Source organism: Mangifera indica, chromosome 4 (genome assembly GCF_011075055.1).
Source record: "Mangifera indica cultivar Alphonso chromosome 4, CATAS_Mindica_2.1, whole genome shotgun sequence".
Lineage (NCBI taxonomy): Eukaryota > Viridiplantae > Streptophyta > Magnoliopsida > Sapindales > Anacardiaceae > Mangifera > Mangifera indica.
The window spans coordinates 12581270-12607255 of NC_058140.1; the positions used below are offsets into that span (position 1 = coordinate 12581270).

The 25986-nt window shown below is 32.6% G+C and overlaps 3 protein-coding genes across 4 annotated transcripts; all 3 read right to left on the bottom strand.

The window, feature by feature from the left end:
* Positions 1-5326: 5326 nt before the first annotated feature.
* On the bottom strand, positions 5327-8245 carry LOC123212779 (ferredoxin--nitrite reductase, chloroplastic). The gene is made up of 4 exons (XM_044631971.1): positions 7653-8245; positions 6862-7216; positions 6328-6616; positions 5327-6243 (listed from the first exon to the last, which is right to left on the bottom strand). The coding sequence occupies exons 1-4, from the start codon at positions 8035-8037 to the stop codon at positions 5506-5508; spliced, it is 1767 nt and encodes a 588-aa protein (XP_044487906.1). The 5' UTR covers positions 8038-8245; the 3' UTR covers positions 5327-5505.
* A 1329-nt stretch (positions 8246-9574) lies between these two features.
* On the bottom strand, positions 9575-16839 carry LOC123214610 (glycoprotein 3-alpha-L-fucosyltransferase A). The gene is made up of 7 exons (XM_044634490.1): positions 16268-16839; positions 15125-15285; positions 14308-14549; positions 13180-13284; positions 11266-11422; positions 10442-10669; positions 9575-10152 (listed from the first exon to the last, which is right to left on the bottom strand). The coding sequence occupies exons 1-7, from the start codon at positions 16682-16684 to the stop codon at positions 9897-9899; spliced, it is 1566 nt and encodes a 521-aa protein (XP_044490425.1). The 5' UTR covers positions 16685-16839; the 3' UTR covers positions 9575-9896.
* Positions 16840-19461: 2622 nt separating this feature from the next.
* LOC123212734 (cold-regulated protein 27-like) lies at positions 19462-24493 on the bottom strand. 2 transcript variants are annotated; one of them, XM_044631905.1, is made up of 5 exons: positions 24216-24493; positions 22380-22568; positions 21981-22275; positions 20082-20191; positions 19462-19925 (listed from the first exon to the last, which is right to left on the bottom strand). In XM_044631905.1, exons 1-5 carry the CDS (start codon positions 24309-24311, stop codon positions 19806-19808), a joined length of 810 nt encoding a protein of 269 aa, XP_044487840.1. In that variant the 5' UTR covers positions 24312-24493; the 3' UTR covers positions 19462-19805. The 2 variants fall into 2 exon arrangements, with proteins under 2 accessions (XP_044487840.1, XP_044487839.1); XM_044631904.1 differs by having other exon boundaries at positions 22380-22571; positions 24216-24492.
* Between the last annotated feature and the right edge of the window lie 1493 nt (positions 24494-25986).

Consider the following 25986-nt stretch of genomic DNA (forward strand, 5'->3'; position numbering starts at 1 on the left):
TGAATCTTTCGATAGATCTTTAACAGCGATGGCTTGGAGAAACGCCACTGCTGTAGGACACTCACCCATCCCTCTCGGGCCTCGGCTCACACTTTCAGTTCTTTATGAATTCCCTTTTTCTCACAATTCTGAAAGTTCTCACCTTCACACTTTTGCCCTCCATTATTCATCTCAATTACGCCACACACTCACCCCCAATTTTTTTAAAACCGGATCAGGTTAATCAGTCCAACCAATTGAATCAAAATCAATTTTAAATTTAGTCTGATTAATATAAAAAAATAAATTTTTATTAAACCAGTCAAATTCGATCAAAAATTGGGTTTAACTAAAATTTTAAGTTTTTCTAAAATTTTAATTATTTTTAAATAATTTGATTTTTTATTAGATTAAATGAATTTTTAAAGATTTATAAGAAAAAATAAGTTTAGAAAAAATATATATACCTTATATCTATTCAAATGTATTCTATAAACAATCATTTATATAATTATATATTTTTTTATCATGAGATTAAGATTTTTTTATTTTAATTGTTTTATTGAAATCAAATAAAAAATTATTACTTATTAAAAAAAGATATATTTTAATATTTATAAAAATAAATATCTTAATTAATTTTATTTTTTATAAATTTTTAAATAAATTTTTTTTATTATAATTTAATAATAAATTAAATTAGTTAATTCTTTAATTAAATTGACCAAATTTATTAAATAATAAATCAAGAATGGGATAACTAATTTAATTCTTAATCTGATTTTAAAAACACTACTCACCCCTCAGTATACTTGTTGTGCATGTAAGCTTTACCTCACGAGGAATAGTGCCGAAGTTCTAGAACTAGATAATGGATATCCAGTCAAGTGGTTAACGACATGACACGTTATCTGACCCGTATTACCTAAAAACACATACAAACAGATTGTATTCAATGAACAGTAGGTTCAGCAAATCCACTTCAATCAAAAAGACGACTTGACAGTTGGGAAAAGGTGACACATCCCCATTGGTTCAACTGTATGAGCTGCTTCCATAATTCATAAAAAGGAAAAGTCGTCACCACAACAAATATTTGGTCATCTACATCTCATCAAGTATAAAATGGTAATACTATTTCTAACGATTTTGATTGCATACCCGTCTTCCAAGTTAAGAAAGGTCTAAGTCCTTTATGTTTTAATAATTGCAATAATGTTTTCCCCACCTTACGTTATAAATGAAGGATTGCACATAGAAATAGGGATGAAAAATTTCTAATAAGAAAAATGATTGAGGAAAACGGCGACTTCTTCATTCTACCTCTTAGAAAAAAAGTTAGTGTTTTTTAATAGTCATATTAGCTAACAAGGATTTCAATTCAACCCTTTGGAAATCACTTAGAATATCTTAGGATTCTCTTTCTTGATCCTTTTTCAAGCTAAATGAAGTATTTTTTGAGTTTAATCCAAAATCCAGATATCAAAGGTGAACCCAATAGATCTAACATTATTTAGACGTAAAACGGGCGAACACACAAGAAAATATGACTAGTTATTTCAAATGTATGCATGCTTATCCAACTTTTGTAAATGCAAGTGCAATTTTGACGAAGAAACAGTTCATCTGCAGGCTTGTGGAGAGTGATATCACAAAGTCACCATCAAGAAGCATACTCTTCTTCCACGTCTCTAATTCAAGCAACCACCATGCTTAATATTCTTCCTTGCTGCTTTCAAGATAACACACGCTGTTCAACTACTGGTTCAACGATAAAGTGGCTTTAATTTTCAAGCTATGTCTCAACATATCGATTCTAAGATAAAAAAAATATCAGACATACAGACTTATTGAAACAGATATGCAGTTTGAAACCACAAACTTTTATGCCATTTTAGGATATATTCAGATTCGATCAATCTCTATGCCATCCTTAGCACCTCTTGTAGTGCTGCCTGTAACATCAAGTAATATTTTCCCACCAGCTTTTCTGAAATCGCATGCAGATTACAAGTGGAGAGATTTGACGGTAACTGTAGATAGTTGTCTCACTGTTTCTGTTATATTTAATACAAGTTTCCTGATGGTAGACAGATAATTCATTGTTTAATACTTTAAGCTTAGACTGAGTTTGGTTTTCAGTAACGAGTAACCAAATAATAATAATACGGTTGTTCTATTATTATAATGCTCCAACTGGCAACATCCCACAAGGGTTTAGTCAGATATTTGTATTATAATACCATGATTAAAATTTAATCTCAATGTGGAAGAAAAAGTGCTCCAGATCCCCAGAATGATTAGCAAATCCACCAAAGAACCCTCGCACCTTATTCCTTTTTTGGAACATACGGCGCCCGGATAAGTACAACTCTCATCTATCTCCCCTCCTCCTAGCTTCATATCCCTTTGAAAAAACAAAACCATATTTTCCCTATCCATTTTAACTTATAAATAGGAATATACATTTATATATATTATTATATAATTAAATAATTTAAAATAAAAAATAAAATAATATTTAAATACATAATAACATATATAGTAGTAATATTCTTTTCATTAATCATATATCAACTTACTTTTAAGGCAATTCAAACATCTGTTTTTCTTCTTACAGAATCAATTATTGAAAAGGACACAGTATATAAGATTCGGTTACCACTAAGATATGATGAGGACAAAAGTGAATGGATACTTCTAGGGAAAGAGACCTCGAATTTCTTGGAAGAATATTGATGGGGATTTGCAAGGTTTCAAACTTTATTTTATAAGAGTTTGTCCCACCCGGGCTACAAAGTGTCACCTAGTTAATTAGTCTATATTCCTGATTATCACATGCATGCCACATCAATAGTGACCAAACCACCAAGTTATATGAATAGTTATTTAACTGTACAATTCTAGCTTTTTCATTTGTGGTGTACAATTGAGATGGGCTTGTTTCCAATGTTGCTTCTTCTTTCTTCATGTATCTTTTCAAGTTTTTTGTGGGCAATTGCTTTCTTAACATTATATTTCAACTTCCACATTTCTATTTGCCCAATTTTTGTATCAGAACTCTCCTAGCCAAACCCTACAATATCTGAAAAACAAGAAATAATGACATATTAGAGTTCACATTATAAGAGCAAACTATGTTGGAAAATTTTTTTATATGAACTAACATTAATTATAATTTTTGTTTAATAAAATCGAATAATTAAATAATTTAATGATAGTTTATAAATGAGTCAAGTGATTAATAAATATAAATCCAATATACTTAAAAGTTATAATCTAGGTAAATAATATTAGTGTAGATCTTAAAGTTTATTAAATATTTGATGAAAGATTTATTAACTTATTATATATTAGTCATTCAGGTATACAAATTCAAATTGTATAGTATTTCAAGTTTTTTCATAACCCTAAAGTTTTTAATCAGTACTTTATATCTTATGTATAGATTCTATTGATTTAAGATTGAAAGTTTTTAATCAGTTCATATATATTCAATCTTACATTCGAAAACTCAATTTACCTCTCCTCGATTAATGTTAAACCCTAATTTCTTGGAGGTTGATTCAAGGGACAATAAGTCTTTATGTATTTACTGATATTTCCCGTCTCTCATCAGCCTGCCCCCAAGAAGCTCCTACATCTACAAGAATGTTCTACTACAAGCCAATTCTAACTAGTTGTTTATGAGAGTTTCCACAAATCGATTGCATGTCCCAATTGTGCTTTATCTAAATTTGAGGCAATATTTGATTCCTTTTTAGTCATGTCTCCATCTCAATTAGTTATGGTAAGACTATTTTGTAGCTCTTCATAGTAACTAGTCAAGCTATCAAATGATGAATTATAGCTTTGAAAATTTGATAATCTGGACCATATAATCTGAGGAGGTCGGCTCTTGATATATTAAACCACACAAGCTTTGTTGTTGGGTCATATATGTTGAAAAATATGAAATAATATCACTATCACCTTCAACAAGCTTCTCCTACTATGGTTGTTCTCAAATATTATCTATTTTAATATGGTATAAGTCTCACATATTTATAAAACTTTCAAAAAAAAAATCTAAGTTCGAACCTTTCTCACATTTGTAAAACTTTGATTTGATTTATCAAAAAAAAAAAAGAAAAAGAAAAAGAAGAAGTCTCAAATATTTGATTTAATGCTTCAAGTAAGCATCATCATTCACCCAAAACACATAACTACTAAGTTGAGGGAACTCATAGCTTATAAATTTGAACCAGAATCTTGTTCATTAGTGATACTGGAAAGTAACGTGACTATTGAATAATTAGCTCCGTCAATATAACAATGGACTCGATGGTTGTCTTATTTTATTATCAATATATATGTGTATGTGCGTGTGCGCGCGCGCTCTGGAACTGATGCACTTGAAAATGTGCATTGGATTCTATCAAACTTTATATATATTGATTAGTATAATGCAAAGTGATTATTTGTAAAGATAATTGGCTTAGGCACATGAACTTCCCTGCTCAAATTTGTAATGCAGAAACTTCAAAAATGGACTCTGTGGGTGCACCAAAATTTATGGGCCCATTTGGCCATCTGAGGTTCATCGGCCCTTAAAATTTGGCCCATGAAAAGTATTTTCATTGCACAATATTATTAGAATAAAAATTGGCCATATTAGGGTGGCTATGGTGCTTTTTGAGGGTATGTTTGGCACCATCCAAGATGGAGTCAATATAGATTTGTTGTTGCTATTTAATAGTTTCCAAGAAAAGCAAAAACTTCGCTTCATTTAGTACTTGTATAATTTACCCTAGAATCAATGCATTCTTTACCATAAATGCTCAGAAATTTAATAAGAGTAATATCATATATACACTTTTTTTTTTTTATATAATTTAGATATACAGATAGTGTATTATCATGTGATTAAGTGTTATTTTTTTTTTCAAAATTATCCAATCACATGACAAATTATCTGTCTACTCAAATCGTGCACTAAATATATATAAGCATAGTTTTATTAATTTAATAATGCATTGTAAAAATTGGATAAAAATGTATAATTTTTTGATGAATTTATAAAAATTCCTTTGCCAACTATGATTTATATACGAGATGAAATTATCCCACTTCCCATCTTTATGAGTGTTGGATAAACACAATTAACAACAATATGCAGTAAAAATGCTCCACAGATTACCCAAAATGCAGGTCTGCAAGCAGGTTTGGCAAGTTCTAATGTCAAAAGAAATACAAGAGATAAGAGGGACAAAGTTTTCTTTCTTTTTATCCTGAAATTTTTATTAATATCAATAATCAAATTCTAAATATAAACTGTAAAATTTATTCTGACAATTACCCTAATATATCAGAGCAAATGGGTCATACCTTGTGCATTTCTTTCACCTTGACACAAAATTAATCAGTCATTCAACTTAATGCTATAAAAAGATCATCCTTCAATCCCTATTTTCCTATTTCACATAATTATATTGATCCCTTCAAGCTTACTGAAAGAAACAACAATGAACTACTCTCAACATTGTATCAATCTTCTGCCTCTTCCCTCTCTCTAGGGACAGCTCCAAAATGTTTCACTAAAATGTCCACAACTACAGGCACCAAGTTCTTACAAGGCACAGCCTTCTTGTAAATTTCTCCCAAATGCGAGTCGCTCCCGATTTGCCCTCCCAAGAACACATCAACTCCTTCACAGGGCTTGCCATTCTCATCCCTTGCAATGCACCCCATGAAACCAATATCAGCAACTTGAACTTGCCCACATGTGTTAGGACAACCGGTCCAATGCATCCTCACCGGCTGAGTAACTGCCACGAGCCTCTGCACCTCCTTGGTGACATTTAAGGCCCTTGCTTTTGTCTCGATAATTGCTTGCCCGCAAAACTGATTTCCTGTGCATGCAACTAGGCCCTTCATGAGAATAGGTGGCTCTGGTGAAAACTTGTTTAGTAAAGGCTCATTAAGCAAGGCTTCAAGTTTCGAATTCTTGATGTTGGGAATTATGATATTCTGCTCTACTGTGAGCCGGAGTTCGCCTGAGCCATATGTCTCTGCTAAATGAGCAAGCTCATCCATTTCATCCGCCTGGACTCGACCAACCAGAATGTGGAGACCCACATAGCTAAATCCTTCCTGTTTTTGTGAATGGACACCAAGATAATCTCTCCTCTTCCATTGCCTCTGTATCAAGTCTTCCAAGGATGCTCTTTCCAGCTTTTGTTCAGGCATTCTCTTCTTGACCTCTGCCCTGAATCCTTCGATTCCCTGTATATATTCAAAATTAATGAGTAAACCGGAAAATCTATGAATAAGCAAATGACAAAGTATCGATGTGGTAGAGTTGCTCACAAGTTCATCAATTAACCACATCATTCTTGTTTTTTGCCTGTTTCCTCTATAGCCAAGATCTCTGTAAGCCTCTAACACGGCTTTGCACACTGATATCATATCATCAGCCGAGACCCAGGCATCAAGAGGAATTGCCTCAGCACATCGCTTGGGACTAAAGAACCCACCCACTAGCAGGTTGAATCCAAAACGTCCACCCTTTGTAGCAGGCATGTAAGCAAGATCATTTATGTGAGGATGTTCAAAAAGATCATGGGTACCCACTACACACACATTCCACTTCCTTGGCCTGCTCAAATGAAAGAAAAAAAAGTAACACAAAACAGAAGAAAATCATTTCTAGCTCATTGTTATTGGAGATTTAAAAGAAATCCAAATTAAAATCTTGCAATAATACAACAGGGCTAATAACCAGGCCTCTTCCTAAATGAAAACCAAGCGCTAGAAACAAATTCTACATTGAAGTTTCTATTTTTAACACTCAAAAATAGAATTGTGCTTTATGGTATATGTTGTGATTGAAAATGGACTTACAAGTTAGTGATAGTCGGATTGCCCTGTGCATTGGCAGTAATGAAATGGGATAGCATGTTGGTGTAAGGCCTAGTATCAACAATTTCATCAGGATCGATGCCAGCAATTGGGTTTCCAACAGGATTTCTCACATTGTCCATGCCACTCTGTAGACTTGTCAAGCCAACTTCAGCAAGACCGTTAAGAATGTCTGGTACATCAGGCAAAACCACTCCGCGAATTTGCCAGTTTTGCCTGGTGGTCACATCTGCACAACCATCCTTCCCATATTTCCTTATCACACTGGCCAAATATCGTGTTTGTTCACTTGTTGTCACCCCGTTTGGTAGCTTCAATCTCATCATAAATCTACCATCTAAGCATCACCACAATAAGACATGTTATTTCATTATAACAAGGGTACCAAACAATTAAGAATCAGGTAATCATTTTGCTATTCAAATACATAGAGAACTCAAACAAGACAGAGTCAAGACCTATCTTTGCATTGCCACAAATTGAAGTGAATTCAACCAAATAGACCGTTGATTCACTTATTTCTCAAATTCAACAGAAAGATAAAGGGTTCCAAGAAAAAATACTAATGATATGGTTACTAAACTCAACATCACAGACAATCTTACTTCACCTAAGTAGAGTACCTCCTGTTTCTAAATGATCTCATCAAACTGAGGCTAAATGAACTACATGTGAATCAATTTATAAAAACTCTCCACTAAAACTGATGTTCAAAAGAATATGAAGTTAAAATTAGAAAGAAATGAAAGAGCTTAGTATGTGATAGAACTTACACTGATGCTTTCTCCTGTGAAACAAACCAAGCCACTTGAGCCTAACATCAATATCATCCTTAGTAATCTTATCTCTATCAATCTCCTCCAGTGACATCTTAGCAAGCTCTTCAATCCCATTCTCCATAAAAAGCTTCATAGGCTCTTTCTCAATCTTAACCTTCTCTTGAGGATTAATCCCTTGTCTAAACTTCTCCTTCAACACAAAGTAGCCATCTTTCTCCTCCACTCTCAGTTCCAACCTAGCAGCGTCCACCTCAGTACCGGCCAATTGGGCCACAGGTGGCGTGGCAAGAACCCATGTCTTTGGACGAGAAGAAGAAGATGAAGATGGCAAGAGCCGAACAGAAGGGAATTGTACTGATGAAAAAGAAGCCGATGACATGATAGTTGTGAAGAGTTGCAGCACACAGAAGAAGAATGAAAATGTTAGTGTTGATGATGCTGAAGAATGAAATGAAGAGAGAAAGGAGCGTGGCCATTTTTGTAAGAGACGAAAGGGAACCTTTGGAAGAAGAGGAGAGGTGAGAATTGCTTGATGGGATGACTTTTGGGATGTGTTAAGGGTCAGCTTCTTGTTTCTAAATTATATTTGGAGTGAGCTGAGAAGCTGACAATGAACACTTAATATTTTGTAGACTGCTGTTATATTTTATTTTGCCATGGATTTTCTTTCTAAAATTAGGGCTATCTAGAAGCTCGACATCTGTGGTGAAATTGATTTTGTTCTGTGTTTTGTGGCATGCAATAGGATGGAGGGTTGGATTCTAGCCCGAAAACAAGTTTGGTTTAAACAATTCAAATTTCAGTTTAAATTTGAAAATTAAATGTTTTAAGTTTCAACTCATTATTAAGAGATATTCGACGTATCAAGCTTACAAATATAAAAAAAAAATTAATATAAATTAACAAAAATATTATTTTTATCAATACAAATTAAAATAATGTCTTTTAATTATTTTTTTAATTTACAATATCAATAGAACTAACACTCAGATTGATTTACACTAAAACTGAACTTAAAATTAGTTTTTCTCAAATGAATTATGTTTAAATATCTTTAAGAGAAACTCAACATCCTTTAAATCGAATCAAACTTGAATTTGGGTTAATTCAACTCAACTTAGTTCAACCCTAACCTTAAAATGAATAAAGGGATCATATATTGGGTGACTAGCCCCCCTCCCTATCCTACTATAGAAATAGTTTATCTAACAAAGGGGGATTAATCTGAGGAAAGGAATAAATAAATGAGAACGACGAATTGAATTAAAATTAATTAATGTGAAGAAGATTAAGGTTAACTGGGTATGGCACGCGGATAACCGGGAAAGACAGGAGAGTTTAACTTAGCCTTATGAAGCAGCCAAGAGCCAAGTTGTCTCATCCTCAACTACCCGCCACACACTTTGATTATTTTTCAGTTTGACTATTAAAGCACCCTTACAACTGTACCAACGTCCATTTTCCTATAAATAATTTCAAATTCTATGATTTATCTCGAATAGAAAACAAACATATTCATTACTCAATTTAATCTTCATGCAAGATGGGGGAAAGACACAACCTTTCACTGCAGAGAGACCATAAGCTGCATAGATTTCAAAACAAATGATGGGAACCGGGGAGCCGAGGGAATTGAGCCCGGCACATGCTGTCAATTTGTTCCTCAATATTACTCACGCTTCCCAAAAATTAATAATGCATATTCATGCTCACCCTCCTGTTAAGTACTGATGAATCATATCTCCTTAAGCTGCATCATAATCAAGATTTTACCTGAACTGCAACATTAGAAGTCTATTATCCTAGTTCTCCGGGCCAGTAACATCGTTTCCCAATAGGCACTGGGATTTCTGGGGAAGCTATTATTTTAATAACAAAATATGCCCCCATCAAAAAAATTATATTTAGCATGATAGTTTTCCTAAAGCATGAGCAATGAATTGCTCTATTTCAATAGTTTATATGAAGGACAAAGAAAGATTGAGTTTACTTCTAGTACATTCCATGTATGAATTGATCTGTCACTGCCTACACTACTGGCTTAACAAATAAGCCATTGGGAGTTTTCAACTCTTGCTCTTTCCTACAATCTAGCAGTTCCATATTCTTGTGAAAAGTGCACTAAAATACATACACAAAAGCAATATACCCAGATGAAGTTGCCTTGTTCCCTTCTGCAAATATTTCATCAATGCTGAAATTTCTATGGTCCATGCACTCAAGAGTATAAACTTCAATCTAGACAAATATGACTTCAAACTTTGCACAAGGGTTCCTTTCTATGTGATTCTTAAGGTCAGCATCTCCTTGGAATTTAAAGGTGTACAAAGCTTGTCTCTGTGTAAAGCCAACAGGGTATATTCTGTAAATTTTTAGTTCATCCGCTCCTCGTAAACTTAAAGGTCTTTCCTGCTTCCAAATTGGCACGTGCTTTAGAGACTTGAACTTCATCAGCACTGCTGATTCCAAGCCTTTTAGTGTCAAACTCCCAGACCTGCCCATCAAATGGAAATAAGGATTTTCTTTAAACAAGGAATATGGGATCAGCAAATGGTTGACAACCACAAATTTAATGCCTAATAAGGATATATCTGAGACGGAAACAAAAGCTCATCATATAAAGGCCACACATCCTCATCTCCCAGGGTTAATTGTGCGGCGGTAGATTTCAATTATAGAATTCTAATGCTTGTCTATTCTCTAAGACAAAAAGGCAAGTCCCCAGAAAATTTAACCTGGCAAATAAGGGTTTAATATTGAAAATAAAAATACACAGAGGTTACCTTAAAAAAATGGACTCCATATAAAACCTCCCTCTTTCTCTAACATACAAATGATGGACAGTTTCTGAGCCTTTGTTACACCTGCAAGGGCGTTTCTTGAAATCAGGGCCTTTTTCTTCTTGCTCCTGAATCATTGTTGCTAGGTGAATGCAAAGTCGACATGATGAGTGCACCGCAGCCATATCCACAAGTGCCTTAAAGGAATCAGAAGGGCCCTCATACTTCCAACTAATCAGTAGAAATTAATTGTTTTTAAGCATGTATTAGTTGGCATCTCATTTTTAACAAAAGACCTCATGAAGGTAGGAAGATAAGAAAAAGAACAAGAAAAAACTAAAGAAAAGGTACCTTTCCTATGGTAAATTAAAGATTAAAAAAATAAAAAAAGAACAGGAGTATATCCTATAATCTTATACAAACACGGTATAGTTGGATTTAGGGGTGTAATCAAACCAAGCCAAACCGAATAATGCTTGGCTCAAGCTTAGCTTGATGGTATAAAGTTCACCAAGCTGGTAAGTTCTCAAACTGAACTTGTGACAGAAACGATTTACTTGAGTTCAACCCAAAAAATTACATTTAAAAGCCTCAAATAATTAATTTAAACCCAATAAATTATATATTTATCAATTACCATCCATTTTAAGGGTGTAAATACAATATTTAAAACTTTCAACGGTTTATTAATATTTTAGTGAGCTTGCAAGCTCACCGAGCCAATCAACAACAAGCTCATGCTCGAGTTTCACTCAATTAATCGAACTTGACTCGATGAAAACCCCTAGTTAGATCACCATCCTTCACTTGATAAATTCGAACCTTACCTTATTGACTGATTGAATACATCAGGGTTTTCTGCAATATATTTCATGGTCTTTGCAACAATCTTGACATCTTCTAACTCCCGAATATGTAATATTGCATTAGGAGAAGGAGAAAATTCTTGAATATTTGGTGCACCAATGAACACAGGAATTGTGCCTACAAAATAACAAATTTATTAATAAAAAAATATTACCAAAATTCTGAAATTTCAATTTTAGAAGTAACTTCATCTAGATATCTCACGAGCCAACATAAACTCAAACCATTCAACATACAAGTCAGTCGCAAATAAGTTATTATAACATTTAAAGTGCTTTTGTTGGGATAGGGGACCTATTTTAAGATATTAAAATTTATCCTATAAAAGAGTAATTAGGATGGTAAGGAGTGAGAAGAATTAGTAAATTTTGGAAAATCTTAAGGTTGTGGGCAGCCTTAAAGTTGATCAATAGGTCACCGGCGCCTCGAATGGTCGGAAATAGGAGGCCTTTGCTCCTCGAATTATCTCGTTTATCCATGTAAAAACACCCTTTTATCAATAAAATTATTTCTGTTTTCTTTATTTGTTGGTTCGTTTGTTGTTTTTGGGTCACCCATGGTTAGATACCTAGCAAAATGGTATTAGAGAGGTGAGAGATTTGGCAAGGGAGGTGACTAGAAAAAGAGATCAACGGTCAGAAGCTTGGGTGGAGAAAACAGCTAAAGGGAAGTCGAATCAACTTGGGTGGAAGCCGAGGGAGACAGAAAGACACCTAAATAGGTGTGGAGAGACACATCAACTTCTGGAAATGGTGAAGAAATAAAAAGTGATGGAGAAAAATGGAAGAATATGAAATGGCATTAGGAAGGTGCAGCAGCATTGCAGCTGGAGCATAGATCAGAAAGATGGAACACCAGAATTCATCGGCAAAAGGTAAAAGGTCGCCAAAAAGTTGCAATGTTGTTGCTGGAGGTGAGATCGGTGACAAAAAATGATGGTAGAAGATGAATTGGCACCAGAAAGGCTAAAGGGCATGACGACAGCAGCCGAAAATGTGAAAATCACTGTGTTAGGGTTTGGATTTGGCAGGAGGAGAAGAAGAAGCATAAAAGACAAGATAAAAAGGCAAAACAAAAAATATTTGGCAGTTAGCAAATAAGAAGGAAAAAAAAGGGAAAAGATGACTACTAGCACATAAGAAAAGAGAAAAAAAAAAAAAACGAGACAATTGCCAGAGAAAAAAAGATATAAATTACAACTGCAGGATGTGACAAATTGTTTTGGTGTTATCTTCCATAGGTAAAACCAAATTTTGCCAGCCTATGGTTTGACATCCCAATTTTTAGCCAACAGAAAAACAATTCAGCAAAAAAAATAACTAGCAGAAAAAATAAAGAGGAAAAGAATATCAAAAAAAAAATTAATATATACAAAAATACTCGTCCAAAAACAATTCTAATTTTTCCAGCTTGAGGACAAGGTGGTTTTCAAAAGGGTGCATAATGTTAGGACAGGGGGACACTTTGTCCTATTTTAATAGGATAGGTTTTATTAAATAAAGGAGAAGATTGGATTTTCAAGGGAAAGAGAAAGAAGAATTAGGGAATTTTGGGCAACTTTTGGGTTGTGAAAAGCCTTAGAGCTGATTGGGAAGTTTTTGACACCTTGAATGGTCGGAAATGGGAGACCTTAGCTGGTAAAATTGTTCGGTTTATTCATGTAAATACCTTTTAATCAATAAAATGGTTTTTATTTTTTTATTTGTTGGTTTGATTCTTGTTTTTGGGTGAAAATGTGGCTGGATACCTAACAGCTTTAAAATTAAAAATGGAAACATTTCATTCGCAAAATTTTTTAGGCAAGACCAATAAGGAAATTGATCACACCATTCTTTAATATGCAATGGAAATGAGAGTAGGAGTTAATTTCATACCAGCAACAAGAGACTGGAAGAATTTTTCGGTGACATAATCTTCTTCATTCGAATTCTCAAAAGCCAAGCTAAATTTATAGCGCTTCAGAGTTTCCACTTTGTCCACTGCAGATATCATTCAAACAATTACTTTCACATGACATTTGTCCAGATGCATATATATGATAAATGGTTTACGGATTCTTTAGCAAATTAACAATCAATACATAAGATATTGACCCATCCTTCAGCAAATTCAGGAAGCACATAAAAGAACACAATTCTAAAGTTGCATCTGAAGTGGTAACTAAATCTAGTGCTTTCACTGACATTTAACGTTAATCATCAAAGCATAATTATAGAATATTAAAATAATCTTATGTTGTAAGGCTCCCCAACATGTTGTGAAAGACAGGCATTGCCATCACTGGAATGTGAATGAATCAACAGTTTCTTTGAAAGGTAAACTTTATTCGCTTCCTATAACATTTGGCCAAATTATTAGACCTTGCTGATATGGTAAAATAATCAGAGACTTCCCTAACAGGAGAAGTTTTTGATAAATATTATGAAACTTCAATTAAGCTTCCTAATCTAGTGATCAACTTCAAAGAAGGTTTAATCTAATAATCATTTTTAAGCTATAATGAAACAGCAGTGTCAATACAAACACTTTCACAAATGATAGTTTTGTAAGCATAATTCTGGCTAGTTGTAAATAAGGTTCTTTCAGAACTCCACAGCCCTAACTCAGCAATTTATTAGTGTCTGTGTGTATATTCAGCAAAATGAACTTCAAAATTTATTGATTTCAAAATCTTATGCCAATAAAAAGATACTTAAATCTGAAGATAAAGTCAACCTGATAAAAAACACAAACTTCCTCCCTTACACATGACAAGAACAATGCAGTAAGCTGATAAATGTTATCACTATCAAAAACTTGATAAGTTAAGAACCACGCATAAACTTCACATAGGAAGGCAATGATATAAGCACAAAAGACCAAGAGGATGCAATGCACACAAAAAATCCTAAACAGTAATCATGTTGTGATAGACGTCATCAGAATTTAATGATTTAAACAAGGAACAAGGCACTGATTCATACACAATTATCATAAAAATATAAACATGCAATGTTTCATACCTCTTCCATCATGGTTACGATGGCAACCACCATAAGAATCTATCTTGATATTTTCCCTTTCAAGCGCTTCAAGAGCTTGCAAACGAAAGTTGCGAGCACCACAATTGGAAATGAAAGCAGCTGCAAGGGCACTCTCATTTTTTGGCTGGACCGGAGCCATGATATCATACTCGGCCCAGGAAAAATATCCAACTGGTACATCTGATGAGAGACTAGTCGTCATTACTATCTTATATCCCCTCCTATTACATAAGATGAGTGAAAAGATTAGATAATTAATTTTAATGACCTTTTATAGGCATACATTTTTTTTCTAATTTCATTCCTTAACTGATGCATTAAACTACATGAACCATATATAATTGATGTCCACATATAAGTCAAAATATCCAAATTGATATAGATATGTCTGTATTTCATATAAACAGACATATATATTCCACTTTCTCAACAGAATATGATCAAACTGCCCACATCGAGACAGAAATTAGATCCCCATGTGATAACCTACCTTTCCTCTACACCTTTCTCCATCAAATTATTTTCACTCTAGATCTCATTGCCATCATGGATTTACAAATTAGAAGACATTTCTAATCCAAAGTACACTAACTCCACAGGAAAGGCTAAAACTATTGCTAGATGGTACACCACCTGCCCACCTCACTCCCTCCCTCAAAAAATATATTAAAATATAAAAACATTAACAAAATCAAAATAAATAAAAAAATTCACTAGCTCAAATACCCTCATAAAAAAATGGAAATGTCTTTTCTTTTCGTATACAACAAAGTCATCTTAGACAGTGCTTACCCACCGTCGTGCCTGAGCAATATTATTCTCAGCATAGTACTGAGCTGATTCCATTGAACGGAGCACACTAGTGATTTCAGTTGCTTGAGGAATGCCAAATGCAGCATCCGGATTCTTACCATGATTATATCCAAACTTGCAACCCACACCACAAGTTTTCCACTCCTAGATAGCATGCAAAGTGGAAGCTTAGATACAAAGTGAGGTAGAACTAAAGCATAACATTCAGTAATTGTGTCATCAGAACTCCCAGTCAAACCATCAAAGAAGATTGACTCACAAGTCACAGAAACCATCAGCAATAGAGAATATTTCTCAAATCACAAGATCGATTGGCACTAAATCACTTATATCATGTGGCAAATGGTCATATAATTTCTGCTTTACAAAATATTTCCAATGATTTTATTAAACATATAAAAACAGGGAAGGAAAATAATGTAAACATTAAGGTCTAAACTGATTCAAATCCAAGATAGGGTCACCTGTAATCTAAATGGAGCACATTTCTCTAAATTTATACTAATAAACGCCAAAAATACCACAATGATTTTAACATGGCAATGCCTATACAAACACAATGAATATAGTTCTCCAAGCTTACTGTAACTGTACCATTTCAGTCTAAACAGAAAATATTAAATAACAAGGTTGGGAAACTAATCTAAGTGGCAAGTTTTAAATTACATGATCACAAAAAGAGAATCAACAAACAATATGCAGATGAGTCATAAACTTGAAAACAGAAAGTTTCACTCTCCATCTAGATAAGGCTACAACTTACATGAAAGTGTTTAATTTGCAATCCCTCACTGATTCAATAACATAGATGAATAGCTGAAAGCACGTTCAATAAGACAGAATAGACTCTCATGCTGCTTAAATTTCACACTCTACTGCATGCTTCTCCAAATCCTCTAATGAGTAACTTTAAACATAAATACAGTAGCCATAATGTCAAGTCACTCTACGATAAAATAGAATTTCCTAAAATCCCAAACACACTTTAATAAAACGGAAGAAAGAACAAAATTGCATAACATGTTGACAATAAAAATAGTAAGAAATTGTCATAAAAACAAATACTGTATCATTTTCATTAAAACCAAGAATAAATATGTAACCAATTAACAATTAGCAAAGAAACCTTATCAGCGCCAGAAACCAAGACAGGATCTTTCTCGAAATCCCTTGAATAATTTACAGCATCCTGTTTCCCCAACCACTCTTCACAGGTCTCCTCCGCTTCCGCAAGCCGCTCATGAGGCTTTTCAATCACCAAGTCACCATCACCAATCATCTCGAACTCAGTTGTTGCGGGAGATGATTTGTGAAACATATCAGCCAATGAATCGAACATAGCTGCGTTTTTGGCCATGTCGAGACGACCCAAGAAGGCGATCTCTGCGATAACCACAAGAGCGACGAAAAGAGGCAGAAAGTTTGACCATTTCTTCTTGGGTACTAAAGAAGAGGACGACCCATTTGCAAGAGTGGGCAATTCTTCTCCTCCTTGTGCATTATGGGCAGCTCTTGATCCTCTAAAATTTGATAAAACACCCATCAAGCTTTAATCTTTGGATTGTCTTTGTGGAAAAAGAGAGAATTAAAATGGTGAGCAAGGAAAAAAAGCTTAATTTGAAGGGTGTTGCGTGTGGCTTGGCCTGTCAAGCGAGGACTTTTTTCTGTATTGCACAAAGTCCACGCCCCCATTCTGTGGCGCTCTGTTTATATATCGCTTTGGTTGGTGGAGACTAAAATTAAAATTAAATAAAAAGTTTTTCATGTCATAAATTTAAAAATAAAGTTTTAAAATTTATAATATTGAATTTCATCTTCCTGTTGATCATTGAAATATCATGGAAAGATTAAACTCAGATGTCAATGTTTAAATCTTAGATAAGTACTTTTATGGATAGTGTTGATGATAAAGTTTAAATATGATGTCAACTTTACTTATGATACGAAAAATATCAATTTCATAAACCCTCCAATGACATATGCATATTAAACTTTTGATCGATTAGATACAATAATAGTGAGATTACCCATTAAATTTAAAATTTTAATTATTTAATATAATTTGATTTATCCCAAAAAAACAAACAAACTCAAAAAAAGATTTTTCATTAAAAAAACAATTAAGAAGTTGATACGTGGATGATCCTATAAATATAATATAAATTGCTAAGTGTTATTTTTTAATTTTTAAAAATTTAAATATTTACTCATAAGATAATTTATATTAAAATTTTCAGTTAAGGTTAAGAGTAAAACCAATATTTATTAAAAAATTTTACAAAATTAAAATTTATTATATTTTCTTTCTCAAGTTTAAAAATTCACAATTTTACCTATTCAAAGTTTAAAAATTAATCATTTTTCTCTTAAGATTTTTTTCCTCTTCTCTCTAATGATGATTCCCCATCTTTGACAATCATTCATCCTTCCTCTACCCTTATCTCCCCTCCCAATCTCTCTCCCTTTGCTCTTTGATGACAAGTTGACCAAAATCGTCTAAAATCTAGATGATTTTCATCAATCCATCATCTAAGAGCAAAGGGAGATAAGGCTAGAGGGAGGACAACTTTTGACCAGAGACGACAAATTGTTATCAAAGAGAAGGAAAAAATCATAAGGGAAAAATTGTCATTTTTCAAACTTTGGTTGGGCAAAATTGCAATTTTTTAAAATTGAGGAGAAAAAATGATAAAACTTGAATTTTTTTAATTGAATAACGGTTCTACCTTTAACTTTAATTAAGATTTTTAATAAAACTTGTCTCATAGGTGAGTATTTAAGTTTTTTAAAGTTAGAGGATAAGTTTTTAGGATTTTACTATGAGTATACAAATAAGTATATATTTGATGTATGTCATTATATGATTGAGTAATTTTAAATTAAAAATTAAATAATACTTAATTATATAATAATACACATAAATATATATTTATTTATGTATCCAAAAAGAACACATATAATATTATTTTTTTATTGTAACATAAAATGAATACTATATAGAGTTTTTTATTGTGTGTTTTGCCTCTTTAATGAGGCCTGATGGGTTTGGAAAATACAATGACATCAATTTAACATTCAGATTTATCAATAATATCATTAAATTAATCTAGCAAAGGGACCCTATTAACCACTTTAACATTATTGACAGATTTTAAATGTTAGGTTAGATTGATTGGATTTACATAAGAATTTAATTTTATTATATATTTTGTTGGAAAGTCCCAACTCAAAAAGATACAGAGCTTTCCGTTAAGAAAGAAGCAATAAAAAATTAAAAGATAATAATAGAATATGAATTTATAAATAAAATTGATACAGAGAAAGGGCATAAATTATTTTTTATTAAAAGGAGTGTGTGGAGCTGGTGAACAATTAGCATTGCAGGCAATCAGATTTGTTGATTTTGATGTGTGAATTTATTGGAAAATAAGTTCCACCGCCCCAACTCAGGAGGAGGTGACAATTTTAATTCGAATTTAAAGTTTTAATTCTTTCTAATTTTAATAAAAAAGAAATTTTTTAATAAAAATGGTGAGGAGAATAGAGACAAGAATGGCAAATATTCTTATAATAAGAGAGGGAAATATATATTTGTTCTCTTTACCCTGTTTCATCCCTATTCTCATTTTCATTCTCACTTATTTATATTAATATTTTTATTTAAAATATTATCACGTTCTTATAGTTTTAAATTATTTATATTTTTCATATTTATTTATTTTTTTTGTTATTTATATTAAAATGGTTAACATATATTATTTGTGACATTTAAAATATATTGATTTTAATTTTAGTTAAATTTATTATTTAATATATTTATGTTGTGTATAAAAATTACAAGAAAAATATATATTTTTTTTTATAAGTATAAGACCAGAGAGGGAATGAGAAGGTGACGGAAAATCATTACCATCCCCATATCAGAAACAGGGATGAGAAATGTGATATCTGGCCCTACACCACCCCCATTGTCATCCCTACCCCAACTCATTTAAATAATGAATTTGCCTGCACAACACCTTTTTAAATCTAATCAGTATAATCTGTTGATGTTTCAGCTTAACATATCTTCTTGGGGAAAAAAGAAATAATCTTCAGTACAAGAAAAGATTGTTGACCTTAGATCACCATGCATTTCATCTTGTAATCAATAGAAAAAGATGATGGCGAAACGCCTACATCAACAAGAGAAACATATGCAATCAAAAAGCTAATGAATGAGATACAAATTAAAATGATAGTAATACTAATTCAGTTGAGAACTCTGATAGATGACACAAAAAGATGCTGAAAACAACATGGCTGATACCTAATTATCGATATGGCGTAAAATCATCTTCTACATGTATGATACATTCCATAACTTGTATATACAATGCCACTGTATTTACAAAATACCGATACAAATACAAAGACATCATTATAAAGCAGTATAGTATACTCATATCACAAAACACTTGCTCATCCATCAATTGCAACTACTGCATATTTTACCTAAACATGTAAGTTCTTAATAGATGCTTCTCACCTAATATATGTCAAAATCATCATTTAGTTCTCAGCAAAAGCCATCCTCAAAAAATTACTACTATTATTCTTCTTATGCTTCTTCAGCTAGGAACCTGGAGACTCTGGGCGTATTGAAGGCGCCCAGAAGTCACAACTCAGCTTCCTCTTAATAAGGAATATGTACTGGATCTTGGGCAAATAAACCTCTCAGAACTTTCTAACAGCAATTCATGATGTTTTTGTTCTTCTCTCTCTGAGGAAGTACGACCAAACACCTGAAACATGAGGTATATGAAGCTTTTTTTAATGGCAGAACCTGAATGATCTACTAACAAATAAAAGTGAAACTAAAGAAAGATAATCGAGTGATTTTAAATCTGAGGGAAATTTTGAAACCAAAAGATAAATACGATGTTTATCCTAAAATTCACCTGATCATCTTTTTTATCATGAAAGGCAGCAGTCTTCAACCTTTTTGTCACGGGTCCACAACTTGTACTCTGTCCTCGGTTTTCATCAATAAAATTCTGATCTGAGAGCTCTGAAAAATGGAAAACAAAGATATGCAGTAGTCACAAATTCTAGTCTTAAGCAAAAGCAATCAAATAACTCAAGATGCATAACATCAAAACTCTCAATCAGAAAGTTCCGTCAGAACTTGGTTCATACTTCATACTAGGTTCCCAAATGGGGATTCCTTAGGAGTTATGCCCCTTCAAATAGTTCTCTAAAGTAAGGCCCCTTATAAGACATTGAAAAGAAAACCCATATATTTGCAGTTGAACATTACCCCAATAAAGTTTTTAATGTTGCTGGTGAAATTTTCTCATTCTCTTAAAACCAAAGTTTCTATTTATTTTGCAATATAACAATTATCAGCATTAATCCCACCCAAGGCATCAAACTTGGGACCTGCCTAATTGTCATAGCTACATATAATAAATAATTTCAAATTTTGAAAATTTTGAAGTAGCAACATGGTTCACTAAAAAGCTGGCATATTTATGATTATGTCATAGGCCTTTGACCATTGACAACATGGTCGAGTCAAAGAAGTGGTTGATGCTGCTCTAAATCAAAACTTGGCTAAATTAGACTTAATCTTCTGGACCATAAGATATCTGTAAAAGTTTAATTAAATCATTGCAGCTTAAAGAATAGGAATACAGGCACACACAACATATAACAATTCATAGATTATCAATTCCAGAATAAGGAAAGAAATCTGACTACAGTGTGCAGCTTCATTTACTTCATTGCAAATCAGTAAATTAAAAAAATCAGAAACTAAGAATTATCAGCATAAAATACATTAAAAAGAAGAAAAACTTGATCATCCTAAGAACTCATACTCATGCTTGATTGCTCCCTACATAACAACAGATAGCATTACTGCTTAATGGGCAAACAGGAATTCTTTCTACCATTGAAAGGAGAAATTCATAGTTCAACATACGAAGAACAGTGCTTTCTACGAGCTTTCAATTATCCTTGTGATCTCATATTTCATCCAAATTAGAAATATCTCTACTATAACGAGGACAAATTCATTGTTCAGCACATGAAGAATAATGTTTTTTTACAAGCTTCCAATGACTTGTGATTCATTACTCTGATAGTCTTATGTTTTTAGGTTGAGCTAAACTTTGCACTCAAGTTATAAATCTCCCAATCACATTTGGCAGATGTAAATACAAGATCAGTACAACACCTGGGAAAATTGGCACTCTTTATTAGCCAATCATCCTAAAAAATACAACAAATAAATGAATTTCTCTCCTTTGGCTCAAAAGGAGAGACCAACTTAGTTATCATTCACATAACTATCCCCAGTTGAAACAAAAAAATGCTTCTTATTACAACAGCCAGCACATTGTCACTCTTTATTTAGCCAATCATCCTGAAAAACCACAACAAACAATTGAATATCTCTCTATCTCTAGAACAAAAAAAGAGAATAGAAGAACCAAGTTATCATTCATATAAATGTCCAGATGGAATGAAAATTGCTTACTTATTTCAACAGCTGGCAAATTGGCACTAATAGTTTGGCCAATTACCAAAAAAACCCTAATCAAAGATCTCTATCCAGACCAAAAGGATGGGATAAAAGAATAAAAGTTAAGAACTAGTTATCATTCATGAAATCTTCCAGTTGCACAAAAATTGTCCTCGCTACCAGCATTGAAAGATTATATGAAAATGATAGTTTGTCCAATAGGAACTTATGAGGACTAAGAGAATGTGAGGATTATTACTAATAGAAGACACTAGAGCATACATTCTAAAAGGGAAAACCTTCCACTGGATTCAAAGTTAGTCAAATTTACCCGTAGTACTGCCAGCTGAATTCTGATGGCATAAGTGATAGTCTTCGTGCTGCCCTGAACTTCCAGCTGATTCAACAGAGAAAGTTACATTCTTTCTCAAAAAGAATCCCTCCTCACAAAGCACACTGCGGTCCTGGGGATCAAAAGTTGTTGCGGTCTGGAGTTGACCCACAGATGTAAAACGATGTATCCATGGACTTTCCAGTGTACCATGGGAATCAGCTGTGCTCTCAAACATAGATTCTTTCCCTGTAAGCTTAATCTTCTGCCAGCTGCCATCTGGCAAAACCATCAACTGAAAAAAAAAAAAAATAGTCTTTTTAAGTGAGCAGAATAATGAATAAGCTGAGACAAAACAAGATATAAAATGAAGATGCCCAGCAGATTGAAGTCCCAAACCTGGTGAGGTGTAAAACGTCTGTGGGCTGATATTGCTTGGGATATATATGGCCCTCGTGTTTTTTCTTGTGATCGCTGCCCTTGCAACCCAGTGGAGCAATGCAGCTCATGCAATTGCTGAACAAAAGATGCTTCTAAATACCCAAGATAGGCATCGTGTTTCTCATTTGTCCACTCTGCAGATTGGCCCTGCTAGAGAAGTACCAAGATGAGAACAATAGAAGTCAAGTGAGACACTTATTAACACCAGGTAGAGACAATAGTGCACTACAGGGCATCATATATTTAGATCCAACAGCAAAAACTTTCAGTAGTTGCACATTGCTGTTATATCATACTCTGTTTTCCTATTTGACTAACATTTACTAATGATCAATAGCATGATGATAAGGTTTCAAGGAGATATGCAGACCCAACGTTTATGGTACAAGATCAAAATGGATTCATAAAGACATATAGCTTGCAGAACACTAAAACCAACATGATGAATTGAACAGTAGAGTTAGCATTATAAAAGGGAAATAAACTGGTTTAAGAGACAAAGTTAAGAAGGCATTTATTGAGGATTTTATTAACAGCCTATATTCCTAGATAAGAACTCTGACTATAATTTTAAAACAAATTACCTCCAGTGCCACAGTGCAAGCAGATTAAATAAATGGGCTTAACGGTTATCAAGAAGAAGCAATTCCACATTCTCAAAACATGACACTAAAAAAGACCTTTAAACATAAGGATAAATATCTATTTATCTATTAAATGTTCTTACAATCAGCAAGAAACAGACAAAATTGAGTATGAACATGTATGTGGACAATACACAAACAGGCAAATAGCTTCAAAGTTAGTTATTTGTCCATTCTTGTCAGACCTTGCAAGAATTAATTAGTGTCTCCTCCAGGGAAATGCCAAGATATATATGATGTAACTACCAGACATGATTTTACCTTGAAAAAGGGGAACCATTTCAAAGTGCTAACTCAATCTGTAGCTACCAATTTTCAAGAATCAATTAAACTGACACCAACCAGGTTCATAGTAGGTACATCCAGCCTAAATAAAGTGGAAAACATACAAATTTGAAGATCTAACAGATTTTTTGAAATACATAGATATAAAATTTTTATACCTAAAAAAGCTAATAGGAAAGAACATGCAAAAGGGAAAAGAAAGCCACTTTATGTCCATATTATCAATTTTCCAACACCCGCATTAAGGACAAAAGAGTTGCAACACTGATCACTTTTTGCTTAATTGAAGCTTCTTTGAAACTGCATCAAGAAAAATTTCCTTAAAAAGCACTAGAACACCACTTACATGATAACGAATGAAAGATCAAACTAGAATAAAAAAGATACATTTGAAAAAAAAAAATAATAACATAGAAATCCTATAGCTTGCTTAGTGAAATTGAAAATAAAGATGAAACAAAATTCTATACTTTTACAAAGAAAAAACTAATAGCATCTATAACACATTAACATCGGTTCTAAAAATGGTATTCTGATAGCAATATTTGTGATGATTACAACCATACAAATTCTCTAATCGTAACCATGGAAACACAGAAACTGTTAGCACATGTGTCTTAGTTTTTCCATCTTCTAAAACAATTCCAGATCTTATTAAGTTCATTTATCATCTCCATGGGAAGTCAACTAGAATTTTTACGTTTATAATTCTCTAACCAAAATTCAACCACAAAATTAACATAAAATTATAAAAAACCAAAAAAAAATATATCTTTACAAGCAGCATAAATAACCGCGAATACAGAAAACAATCAGAAAAAGAAACAAAGATTAAAAATAAAGTAATTGAAAGTGCATAAATTACCAGTATTTTACTTGGATACTGGTACGAGCTCTCAACAGTTATGTCAGACGAGTCAGAGTTAGACCGAGTCAACTCACTCCGACAGCCATCTTCCATAGCGGCGAGATCCGGAAAAGGTACACTCGCCGTTTCAACTTCGATGAAGCGTTCTAGTTCTTGCTCCGACCAGAGAAGAGTAAAATAATGTGAAAAACGTTATTTTGATTAAAGAAGAGAAGAAGGGAAAAAAATCGATCCGATAATTGAGAAGAAATTGCGAGAGCGAGACGGTGAAGCGTGGGATTGGGGCCAATAAAAGCTCCACATGGCGACGCTTTTACACGTGTCAATTAGATCAGCGGGACGCCACGTAAGCAGCGGGCTAATAATATCTCGGGGTAATGTGAGCCAGATATTTTTGGCAGGAATATATGATATTTGTTGACTATAAATTATTATTTATTTAATAATATAGGGTGCGTTTGGTTGAGAGTTTAATGTTAACTTAGTAATTTATCTTTTATTTTTTTGTTTAGTTTATCTGTAATAAAAGATTACAGTAATCTTCTATTATCAATGCTGATGTGACAGATAATATAAGTGATAATCTGATTACCACCTTCACCTTAGGTATTTAAAGATTACTTAGGTAATCTTGAGTTTATTAAAGAAAAATTATTATTTATTAATTTTTTGAGATAAAAATAAATTTATTTTTAATTAATATGACAAATAATATAAAAAATATTTAAAAATAATTATATTCAAGGGCATTTAAGTAAAATAATTTATTAGTAATCTTTTATTATCTTTAACCAAATACAATAATTATTTATACTTATCAAATTTTATCAAACATAATAATCATTTATACCTAGTAATCTTTTAAGTAATCTATCTTTAAGATAATCTTTCTATTTTAGTAATCAAACATTACTCAAACCAAACGTCCCCTTAGAGTTTTTGTTGTTAACTATTTTTAAATAAACACGGCAGCAAAAGCTCGCGAAATGGATTGGGATATTCCGTGGACCTAGACTCACCGCTCCCCTCTCACGCGCTCTGGCAGGACGTGGAGTTCGTAATCGGGGTTTTCGGGCAGGTGGACGGAGGGGATGGGTTTAGAACTCCGCACCATCTTATTTTAGTAATATTAAAATAAATACAAATTCATGAAAAATTAATTATATAATCATAATTATTATTTATATATAAATTTTTATTTATTATTTATATATATAATTTTATTATTATTAATTTAAGATTAATTTTTATTATCATATTTTAAAATATATTTATAAATAATAATAAATTTACTAAATATACTCTCGTCCATTTAAATAAGAAACCTTAAATTTGTATTAGAAAAAAACAAAACTTAAATCTAATAAACAGTTAGGATAAATTAAGGAATTATGCCTGGATTAATAATATAATAAAATTATATGTATAAATTTATATATAAATAATAATAAATTATTATATAATTAAAAATAAAAAATAAAAATATTTAATTATATAATAATATATTATCAAATAAAAATATCTAGCTAATACTTTTATTTTTTTTTATAAAATAATTAGTCGTGAAATATTTTTTTTGAAAATCATTATAAACATTACAAACTCACATTAAATGTCCAACGACCCCATATAAAATATTAGACAAACAACTTTATTGATGAAGATCTTCAGCCGGGTGCTTTTGTCCAGTCAACTTTTCTCTAGAAATTAGGCCAAAAGACTTATTTCCACCCAAGATTTGTTGTAAACTCAAATTCTCAGAAGCTAA